This window comes from Copadichromis virginalis, linkage group LG13 (assembly GCF_057382275.1).
Source record: "Copadichromis virginalis isolate Kocher_CV1m ecotype Utaka linkage group LG13, C_Virginalis_male_GT1.1, whole genome shotgun sequence".
NCBI classification, from domain to species: Eukaryota; Metazoa; Chordata; class Actinopteri; order Cichliformes; family Cichlidae; genus Copadichromis; species Copadichromis virginalis.
In genome coordinates, this window is record NC_140630.1 from 16,414,762 (window position 1) to 16,426,799 (window position 12,038).

Genomic DNA, 12,038 nt, shown 5'->3' on the forward strand with positions numbered 1-12,038 from the left:
TACAATTAATGTGGGGGGGAAATGCATGTATGTTTTCTTAACCGTTGCATAAGTAAAATTTGATTTCAGTTCCATTATTATCTGTGCCCTGCTCATCATTTTTAAGACCTGGCAAGATGATAGAGGCTTAAACGGTGTTTCATTTATGATTCATTTAAAATCCACATGAAAGCAAAGCCAAAATCTTAGTATAGTTTCTCATCAAGGTTAAAAGAAAATGCAGAAAAAAGCAAAACCTACGTCAACTGAAAAGTGTACAAACTTAAAAAAGGATTAACTCAGAGGTTTGAAAGAGTCTTCAAAGTAAATGTACAAAAGGCACAATTAACAAATGTTATCATTAAAATGCAGAATAAAATCTTTCATTTTTGTGTATTCAGACATCTTACCTGAAACAGTTAAAAAGAAACATAAAACACCACGCTCCAACAGTGACATTATCACACGACTGCATGACTGGTGCCGCATGCGGGAGCCACATGTCTAACATCTACAGTACTTACAGCACCACCACTGAGCCACGTCACCACTTATCAACCACACATACTATAAATCAAAGAAAATCTAACCAGATATAGAGAAAGAGAGAGATAGATACAGAAAAAAAAATAAGATCAATATAGAAAAAAAAATGTAAAACAACACAGAAACACATAGACCACGGGTACACAAACAATGGGGTCACAATAAACAAATTACACCTCACGCACGCACGCACGCACACACGTACGGTATGGTACACGGTACGATACACAGAGCACACACCACAGACACGTAACAGCATGTGTTGGGCGGTGTAACTTACAGGCACGTAAAGTGGTTGCGCAATCATGAACAGAGACAGAGGAAAGTGGGTAGGCCCTCTGAAGGGTGTCCATGTTACTATGTACACTGCCTGACATGCAAGAGCAGTCTTGCTCTGAACGGCCGCAATCAAAACAACATGCCAGTTTCATTCGTTTGTAGACGGACATCTTGGCTACAGTCATGTTTTGGGATGAGAGGAGAGGAAAAGCAGCAGGTTAATGGCAAAAGGAGAAATATACATCTAGGGGAAGTCGGAAGGTAACTTCATCAGAAAGTGCAAGCCTTAGTCACCTGCTCCCACAGGCTTGAGCCCCAAGTTATATTAACAAACTCCAAGAGTTACATTTACCTTAACAAGTCAGCCGGCACATTTCATTTTGCCATTTTAAAAGTGTCTCTAAATTGGACACATTATCTATTATTATAATATTATCAATTAAAAATACAACAGTCATAATGCTGGTGATTCTGTTAGGAGTTCAAGCTGTGCGCTAAGGCTGTAACAAGTCAAAAAGGCAAAATTATAACAGTGGGAAAGAGAGGTGGGGAGAAAGGGAAGAGGGTAGGGAGGCATTCGGGGAAGAAAGGCATGAGCAATGTCTTCAGCAGCAAACCTCATACAATGTTTCATACATTTGTACATCCTCTATCCATTTGGCTAAAGGAGTGGATCACGTACCTGTATCCCATCATGCAGCTGTAGCGGTTCTGTCCAAGGCATCACACTAGTCTACTGGCTAGACTGGCTAAATCATGCTATATTCAAAACCTGCAATTTCACTGCTCCACTCCCCAAAGGGACTTCACTCTGATGTGCATGTGCTTAAACGGTATTATTACACGCTAAAGTGTTAGTTACACAGTTGTTGTTTTGATGTAATTTGAAGTCATGTTTGAAGATACAAATGGGAAGTATAATTCACAAGAAAATGAAGAAATAACCATTAATTTGATCCTCTACTTAATATCCCCAAATTATCAATTGTTTGCAGTGTGCCTGATTTTAAACACTAGTTTGTACCTGGGAAATTCTGAATTTCCGTTTAAAGAATTTATCTAATGTTCTCCGTATACCATAAATTTATAACCATTCACGGGCCATTATAATACATGTAATTTTGTCTTTCAACCAACCAGCAAAACTGGTTCCCAACTAGCGTTTCCAACATACAATATAAAAGCATTTGAGCATTTACATACACCTACGTTTTTGTTTTTTTCAAGCTCGCTGTTGTGTGCATCAATTCAGCACATACAGCCCAGTGAATCTTTCAAATGGTTCCAGTCCACTTATGTTTCTTTTCAATCATCGCCCAAGTAGAAAACAGGCAAGATGACGATCTGGTGTGCTAATTAAGTAAAAAAGGATGTAAAAGTAGTATTACGCCAGACAAAAGTTTTAGCTACAAAAGTCAGCCTACAGCCAAGTGTATGTGTGAGTGGTGTGTGAAGCCCTTGAACCCTGAGGGAAGCGGGAGTGAAAGTCCCCAGAGTAGCATCTCTAGATTGCTGTGACTCTGGACAGAAACAGTCCCTGGTCCCCATTCTCTCATTGCCAAGGTGTAAACAGACAGCAGACTAATACTGTCTGGCACCTTTCAGCATCTTTGACTCTGACTCACATTGGAAAATAAGACCTTGAATGAAGTAATATGTTTTCAGCTCCTGGCCAAGGAAAGAATGGGAAACACAGATCATATCCCATAAGATGAATGCATCAGGGACTGCTGTATCCTGTGACATGCATATGTGCCTTACTAGCATGTGGAAAGCATGCAGGAAATGTAGCTTAAGTCCTGGCAACAAGGAGAAGTACACAGATAACTGTTCACAGTAATGAAACAGTTTTGGGAACATGGCGGACAAGTGCAGTGAGGCCGTCAGGTCATGCTGAAGTTTCTTTGCTTCGGTGTTTTTGTTTGGGCACTTGGAACATATTATGTGGGCTCACTGGCAACTTTATTAGGTACACATGTGAAATCTAACATAACCTAATACAACAGCTCTGCTGTAAACTCTGCTTTTACGAGGCTTCTTTATTTTTTAAGTAAACGTGAGTTGTCACGTTCTGGCCTGTAAACATGTTCAGTCTTTAACCCTCTTTGCATGTAATCAAGTGGACAAATGGAGTAAGATGAAGAATTGAAATAAAAGTAGACTCTATGGCAGAGCTGTTGTATTGGTCTGCATTTAGCGTCACAGGTGTACCTAATAACAGCAGCCCATGAGTGTGTATACCACAATGTAGACTTCTGACAAATGGAAGGGGAGCAATGGAAGACAGAAGACACATACACGCACACACGCACACACACAAAGACAATGTATTTTACTTCTGACTTCACAAATACCTAGATTCTGGTTTAGGATGACAAGGTGTCCATTTCAGGGCATTCCTAACTGAAGATTCAACATAACAGCGACCCTGATCAACTGTCTGTGTGGGCTTGATTGGCTACTACTGCCTACAAACCACTAATATTCTGTAAACAGAAGCTATCAGGGTGCTACGTTGAATATGAAGGATGTCCCACAGAAAGCAACATTCTGATATCCACCTAAAGCCTCCTTATTCAGCAACAGTGCAAGGAAAAAGATTACTGCTGGCTCAAGAGGTGAACCTTTGAGCAATAACTAACAGAGAGTGCAGTATCCTGTCAGAGTGGGGCACATAAAAGTGGACAAAACAAATACTTTTTTGCTTGAAAAAGCCAACTTTGTACACAAGTGCACACCCCTCCCCATACCCTGCTTTATATTGTAACATATAGATATAAAAGCAATGTAAAATAACATGTTAAGGATGATAAATCTGTAAAGCCGTACAAACTGATTTATTATCCTAAAACAAAAAGGCACCCATCTGATCCTTGCAATTTTGTTGAACAGGTCTCAGGGGATTAGAGTTTCCTCTACAGACATCACCATTTAACTATGGATATCTATTACCGCACAAGACTCTGGCACGGCACTACCATCTAGTGGGAACTGAAAATTATGACAATGCCGCGTATTAATCCTAGACTTGTCTCCCAGTAAAGCGAGTTAAACAAAATGGCCCAACGACAGTCTGTGTTTGAAAGGCACAAGGCTCGTGCAGTTCTGAAAAGAACCAGTGATCTCTGAAACATCAGCCCAGGCTGGGCCAGGGCCCGGAGTTTATAAAGGGGCTGAGATCACAGCAAAGGGGGGTAAAAGGGGAGACCAGATTGTTTTGATTGTGTTTTGGCAACGTAGCTTAACAGGATTTGAAGAACATCCCAGAAGGACGTTTTCTGCTCTCTGCCACACAAAACTACCTTTGACAGAAAGCAGATCATTTTAAATAGCAGTAGATCTTTCCCCCGTGTGTTAGTTCCTCTAAATCTGTTTTTAATGTACGACATCTCAGATTTTTATTCTTCTGTTCTTTCTCTGAGCAAATACACTATAAAGAGGTTAATCACATGTAATGACACAAGACTCGCAGCAGATTGGCTTTTAAATGCCAAATACGTGTTTGGTTTGATGATCAAAGAGTGAGCAAAAACTGCACACCTCATCGGCCGCATCCAATCGTGTAGCGCTTTATTTAATTGTCATCTCCAACAAATCAGATCATCAGCCGGCTGAGCCTCTGAGGAGCAGAGGCCTGATGCTGGTGCGAGTTCAATATCTGCTGTTTTGGATTCAGTTTGTTCTGAGCACGGTGTAGAAATGGGAGGCGAGGAGAGGGATGCAGAAGCTACACCGGTAACATGCAACATAGATACAATATACTATTTGCTGAAAAGGAAGAGAAATAAAAAAAAAAACAAAAAAAAAAAACACTTGCACTGCACTCTGGGTAATTAGACACCCATTTTCATTTTACTCACAATAAATCACTACCAGTGAGTAGTTAAAATAAAGTGGTGTTTTCCAATGGCAGCAGGGAAGGAAATACATCAAAAGTGTGTCACTGGTCATAAAAAAACATGGGAAAAAACAACAGAAGAGAACAAAACATGACAGAACGGAACATACAGTTGGACAGAATCCCATTACAGTAATGGAACTGTCATCTTTTTAATGCAACTCTCTTGTCAGCAACAAATGTAATAAGATAAAACATAACGCCATCAGCTGAGTCTCAGACATGAAGATAGTAGGAAAGCAAACAGAGGTAAATAGTTGTGGTAAATAAAACTAGAGTGTGAAAAACCTGTTGATTCTATTGAGTTGACAGAGCAGAAAGCGTCTGAATAATTGAAATGGCACAGACAAAAGAAGGAACTGGAGGGTACCTATTTTAAAACCAGGCTATGTCTGTAACGGACTGCTCACCGTAACAGCCTGTGACCTTTTATGGAAACATAGAATATTAACCTGAATTATTTATCCATCAGCTAACACATTCTGACAAGTGTCGCCTGCACATAGGTCAGGATGTATTTGCGTGCATTTCCTGCCTTAATGGTAATGTTGTATCTGCATAAAACATTCACTGATTTGATGTGGGTGTTTGCATAGCTAAATTAGAAAATTAACAGCTAGCAACCCTATCCATAACATTTGTGACCTATAAAACAATTGAGAAGAATGAAACAGCCTTAAAATATTTCACTGAGAGCATTCATATGTAAGTAAGAGGATAGGTTTCCTAATTCCTCCACCAAGCTGAGGCTGAGGCACAGCATGTGATCAGTACTCAGAAACTACCAGGCTGAATTTCATTAAACTAGGTGAAGCAGGTAAAGCACTGGCAGAACCTGAACCCATCCTTTATAATTGCAACATAGGGCACTTGGTGGATCTGCTCTACTTTCTAATGTTTCAAATGCGATACAGAAACAAGCCTGGTTTAGACTCTTACGCTTTCTACTTACATGTTAGCACTTTGCATTTCATTCACTGCAATACAGTCTCAGTTTGTGCAAATAAAGTGGTGATTCAGTGGTTAAAGCAAGATGAATAGACATTTAAAGATGGCAACAGCTACATTTTGACAAAGAAACAAAAGTGCTTTGACTTATGATCATACTATAATGGAGGTTATGGAAGCTCAAATGGGACCAATAACAAACACTTTCCCTAAGAGTATAATGGCAATATAATGTTTAAAACACAGATTCAGAGTACAAGAAGAACAACAACACAATGAAAGGCATAATAACCATGTGCACACCTATGAATAAAGAGAAAGACGAGACCCATAGGTTGGTCTTTGGAGTGAGAAGGAAGGGAAGGAAGGGTGCCAGTGGGGCAAAATAAAGGCACAGCTACTCACGTCGCTTGCAGCCGCACTTCTTGATCCGTTTGGGGTCTGTGATGTCATCATGACAAGCTTTGCAGTAGAAAAATGCTCTAAAAGTGACACAGTAAACATGTTTAGCGCTCCTATTCATTTGTCAACTGACACGGTTAGTGACCCCGCCGTTTGGCAGGATGGCCCAATTACCTTTTTACTTCTTTGGCATCACTAGCGATAAAAAATCCCAGTGTTCCCTCCTGCAGCTTGACATGGTTGCCCGGGTTGATGAGAATGCTGGGTAATCAAAGACATACAGACAAATAATGCTCATTAACATCTGGACATACACAAAATTCATGCACACAACATGCTAATCAAGAGGAATGGTACACACACTTGTTGAAGCCCTAAAATTGAATCTGGACTTTGCCGGGCTTCCTTTTTTGCATCATTTTAAACACATTATCCTTCCCTTTGTTACGTGTGTCTTGTAAGTTACCACAAACACACTTGCTCCTTCTGATTTGAGGCAATTTACTGATGCGATACTCACACGGATGGACAAAAATGTACAACAGTAATGATCGCACATTGAATTTTAATTCTTTTCTCTACGAAGTGGCATTGGATTGCCCCGGGGGTGGAAGAGAAGGACAGAGAGATACAAGTAGAGGGACGAGGGCAGAAAGAATTAAAATTATGGCCATGGAGTGGTTTTAGTCTCAGCACTCAAATGCAGTCATCTAGTCAGAACAGATGTTATGATGTCCACTGAGACACGGCTGTCGTACAGAGAATGTCCAGTAGGTGTATCTCAGTTAGTACTTGACAGTGGAATGCAAGGGAATGAACAGCTCTTTCTGTTTATTATACTGAGCTAATTCTTACAATTGAGTCTGCTCTAGACTCTGCTAGGGGAAAATAAGACTGGTCCAAATGTGTTGCTCCATTACAAATACTTGTAATGCATGTCTAGTTAAGTACAAACTGCTTTAATCATTTTCATTATATTTTGATTTAAAAGAAATGTGTTACTGTAATAAATAATAATTACTCGCTTCTTTTGTGATAAAGTGGGATTTGGTTTAATAGTCAAGGGTACTTTAAGTGATTGGCTGTATCATTCCCCATTAATTAGACTAAGACAAAAAGTAGACGCCACACACAAATATGCACACACGCACACGCACACACACCCCGGTCATTAATGGTTACCTGTGGGCAACAATCATCAATGAAGTGAGTGTGAAGTAAGATATCAAAACACTGTACCCACAAACCTTTAAGGGTCACTCTTTCAAAATACAAGCCCAGATGAAAGATGATCTTGATTCTTTTTTTTGTCTCATTCGCTGCTCTGTTTACATTTTAAGCTTTTGTAAATTTGCAACATTGATAAACGAGAAAAGCTCGACTGATTGTGTGTTACCAACTTGATTCACACTTACGCGTGTAATAACTATTCACGGCATTTTAGTCATTCATTTTGAAAGAGTATGTGAGGTCTAGATTCGGGGGAGAAGGGAACAAGTATATTATCGCACAACATCTTTCCTCTGAGCTCTGGAAAAAGGTTACATTAGGGAGGAAATTAAAAAAAAACTATTAAGGGAGCAATTGAATCCATATACATATTGGGATGTGATCAAATTGCACCAGTCATGCAGATCAGAATTCTCTTTCCATACTGCAAGAAGTAAAATAGCACCTAACATACGCTCAGATTGAATGGCCCCCAGAGAAGTTAACAGGCATTATACCTGGCATGCTTTTTTAGTCAAAAATAAAACAAAGAAACCAATCAAATCAAGACAGTTCCACAAACATTGCTGCCCAAATCTGAGATTTTACAGGTGTAACTATCCAAGACATTTTTCTTGAGTCGTGTGCAAACTGGTGAATAAAAGCCAAGAAGACGCATCAAAACCTCATATTGTGAGCAACAAGGCAAGCATCAAACACTTTATGTGATAGTGTCGTAGCATGCAGTTACCAAACAGTATGAGGAGGACAATAATAAAACAGAAAGGCATAGCCACTGCAGTACAGGTATAGGGACAGGTACGTAGATGCAGACGGTTGCAGTAACTTCTGTGCAGTTGGATTGTTTCTCAAACACCAAACTGACAGGAAGTGACCTCACTTAAGAACATCTACTCGAGAGACGCACGAGCATGACTGTACACGGTGGCTGAGACGCACAAAACTCCACACTCGCACACGCACACACACTCAAAACACAAACTCTCCCTTCCGAGGTGATTGCACATACGCAGACGCGCATACATGCACAGATGGATACACATTTGGGAATGAGGACATGAGAGGGTGATGGGATGCAAGAGTGAAATGTGGGCCACATAAATAAAACTTCAGTTTGGATAAACCCAATGCTATCCAAAATCAACAGCTCCATGCCTTTTCTAGTGTCTTAAAAAAATCATGAAAAAACAAAGATTGGTGAGGTGCTGCTGGTATAATAAAACCATGAAAAACAACAACAAAAAACATACTGCTATATCAATCACCGCCTACAGCAGTGGCGTGTAATCAGTCATTTTATTTAAAGATTATATCCAAAGTTGTAGGATATCAGTGCCTATCAACACCATATCTGATGTCTGAGATATGCATACAGAAACTCCTCACTGTACTGTTCTGGTGAAGACTTTTAAACACCGATGAGTGGAAAACGTGGCTCGTCAAAGCTAAGAAACAGTAGGGTAACGACTGAGCGACACTGAAAAAGAACTGAAAGTGTGAGAGAAAGAAACTAAAGGAGCAAAGGAGTTTGCTTGAGGACAAAAATGAAAAGATCAAATAAGAGGTAGATATGGAGAGGGTGAGTGTTTGGCCTTGGTACAGCGACAACAGCAAAGACAAAAAGAAAAAAGAAAAGAAAACAGCACTTCTACAAACATGTCCAATTTATCTATCCTCTCTCTGCCTGCAAAGAAGTTAGTGCATTAAGCACAAGGGACACCATAAAAAGGAGTTAGAAAAAGAGGCCTGTGAGATAGTGTTTGGAAAAATATCCTTGGGGAAACTCCCAAAGTCAGAAGCTTTAAAGTGGTGACGATTGGGTGGAACTTTGGAAGTAAGATAAGGTAGAGGGCATACCGCTTTCGGCTTCTGCAAACAACAAGAAAAAATCTCAAATCAAACAGTTATCATGAATATAAAAGAAGAGGAGAATATAGCTGTTGCTAATGCTTCTCTGCCCATTTACAAGCTATGCTTTCATTATATGGCAGCGTGTGATGCAACTTTGTCTTTGTCTGAGGGCCTTGCAACTCAGAGTCATAAAAATGAAGAAAAAACAGTGTTTGAAGTTATTCATCTTTTACAAAAAGTACATAGAGGGCAGAGAATATGTTTAATAAAAGGTTTGAAAGTATAAATAAAATATTCTAGGGTGTCACTATAAAATGTACAAAAAGAAAAAACGTAAAAGAAAAAGCTCAACTACCTTGAAAGTGATTGGACCATGGACACAATTTAGCCCACTGGGTTATATAAAGTGTATTCAATTAGTATCAACTAGAATTTACATCATCTTTAATTAATATTAAATTAACCATGCAACCTCGTTAGTACACAAACATTTGACACAGGTGAATGGGGAAGGGTGAGTGGGATTTGGCAAATTGAGACTACTGAAAAAATGCATTTTGTGTCGTTATTGGTGATAAAACCAGCACTCATGTAGAGTTAGTGATAATCATAAAGACAGAGCAGGAGCACAGTAAAAAGTGCAGGAGACACATTATGTGAAATTTAAACGTGAAGCAAATTTGTTATTTAGGTGTGAAGTTTGTCTCTGAAAAAGGACCGTGAACATGAAGTTAATCCAGTGCAGTACCTAGTACTTCTCTGAAACCAATCACAGTTTAACCACATTTCAAGTTTTTTTTGTCCTGCATACCTGCAAGGGCTACCTAAAAGCTTGTGACCCGAATCCTTGGCCAATATCAATCCCATTTATTTGCTTTTTAAAGAGGGTAATAGCTCAGAAAAAAATAAATACTGAATTATTTATTATAGGGAGTACCTCATGGTGACACAATAATGCTCAAGTGTTCACCAAATTGATCTGAAAAATGAATATCAACTGCATAGATAACAAGCTGCAAAGAGGACTTGAGAGGAAAAGAAAAATCGAGATATCTTATTAGAAGATCTACTTTTAGCAAAGTACAGTGCAGTTCACTGTTATCACAGCTGTATCAGATGCTCCGGAAAGATCCGCTATACCAACCTGCTCTCTCTCTGCTCAGACTTGAATTCAATGGCAATAAGCAACAGCTTCAGTTTCACGTAACACAGCCTGTAAAACAAGTGCACTCATTAGAGAAGAGCAGGATATAAGCAGATGACTGATGTGTTCAAAAACCGTTAAAATCCACAGCCTTACATCCCAACACTCCTCTTTTTTGTCATTCTTACTTTGCATTATATATATTTTTAAGCTACCTACCATTGAGAGTGGTCGTGTTGATCAAAGAGTGATACTTACTCGCAGACCATGGGGAAGGAGAGGCCTACAAAGGCACTGGACAAATACTCTGTGTACATCTCATTAGCCACTCCTTCAAGGTAATACTTCTGCCATGTGTCCTCCTCGATCTGATAAAAATAAAAATGAAACAGGGAAATGTCACATGTGTTGGTTAAGAAAAAAAAGAAAGAAAAAAAAAAAGAACAGTTTTCCTTCCAAAAGCAGCCTAATCTGGTCAGCAGATGTCCCACTGCACAACATCAGCCTGGTCATTATAAGCTGATCTATCATCTTTATGACATGAGAACAGTTTTTTGATAGAAGCAAGCACCTCTTCAATTCTAAGCCGCAGAGAACACTGAACAGATTCCACATGACATGTCACACAATAAAATATGATGTGCCAGAATGACTGAAAACACACTAATGGAAGCCCGTCTCTGGACAGAGATGTCAATTTTTTTTTAGGGAATGCACTGTTTGACAGACCTAGTCCATGTGTCAGCAGAGAACCTTCTTATTTAGCCTATAATCCCTTAATAAATCACCTCATGTGCAAAAAATGCAATGTGAGAAATCATTCGTCAATAGTCCACTCTGTTACCTCAATAAAGGACCTCATGGAGAAGAGGTTGGCTAGCATTGTCGACAGACCCTGGGCCAGACAACTCTGCGCAATGAAGCCTGCCTTCAGCTCTGCCAAGCAGATAGCATCATCACCCTCCTTCCAGTTCCAGCTTGGAATATTCAGTAGATGGGCCTTCATCACATGAAAGTTAGAGAGGTCAGAAACACAGAAAACTGTATATATGAGTCACATTTCTTTTGGAACAGATAACATTAATACAACCCTCATATCTGCTTGAACTGGGAACTGGGTTAGCCTAAAAACTGGAAACTGGGGTAAGCTAGCTTGGCTTTATGCGGTGGTATTGAAATCCAACATTCAGGATAACAAAAGTCCACTAATTAACATGATCTACCTCAATTAGTTCAAAGCTGAAATGCAAACATGTGAATGCAAATTAAATTAAACAGTTACAATAAACAGCCAGTTAGCTTAGCATACAATAAAATAAATAAAAACTAACTAGCTTATCCTAGAAATGTAGAGCTGTTCCTTTCCTAAAGTCAGCTAACTACTAGAAAAGTTAGCATCCTGGGTAAATCCCTTACAATGTACAAGTCTCAGTTAGTGTACCAGTTTCCATACATAAAGGGCATCATTCACAGCAATTTAAAAAAATATATACATATTTGCATATCTCCTTGCCATGTCATATGACAGATGCAGTGATTCAGACACACAATTATTAAATATAAAAGACACATTTTCAAAAGCTCACATTTTCTCCTGTAATACTATTTACCATGCTAAGTGCTGCTCTATTAATTCTTCATTTAAAAAAGTGAGGTCCATTCTTCAGGAGCATGCACAGCATGTAAGCAGCTGAGCGAGTGGATGCTTTAAAAAGTCACTTATATGTCAAAGTTACCATGAATCCTTAAAAGCACCACATA

The 12,038-nt window shown here is 39.3% G+C and overlaps 1 protein-coding gene across 12 annotated transcripts in view; it reads right to left on the reverse strand.

Moving 5' to 3' along the window:
• kcnma1a (potassium large conductance calcium-activated channel, subfamily M, alpha member 1a) overlaps window positions 1–12,038 on the reverse strand; it is a 150,838-nt gene that overhangs the window by 33,315 nt on the left and 105,485 nt on the right. For 5 of the 12 annotated variants that reach the window (XM_085477564.1, XM_085477558.1, XM_085477556.1 and 2 more), the window contains exons 14-19: window positions 11,122–11,277; window positions 10,536–10,645; window positions 10,278–10,346; window positions 9,140–9,151; window positions 6,227–6,313; window positions 6,056–6,132 (exon numbers count right to left, since the gene is read on the reverse strand). In XM_085477564.1, coding sequence (XP_085333690.1) covers window positions 6,056–6,132; window positions 6,227–6,313; window positions 9,140–9,151; window positions 10,278–10,346; window positions 10,536–10,645; window positions 11,122–11,277 — 511 coding nt within the window. Of the gene's footprint in view, window positions 1–805; window positions 980–4,664; window positions 4,674–6,055; window positions 6,133–6,226; window positions 6,314–9,139; window positions 9,152–10,277; window positions 10,347–10,535; window positions 10,646–11,121; window positions 11,278–12,038 lie in introns of all 12 variants that reach the window. The other 7 variants (XM_085477559.1, XM_085477557.1, XM_085477563.1 and 4 more) reach the window with 5 other exon arrangements.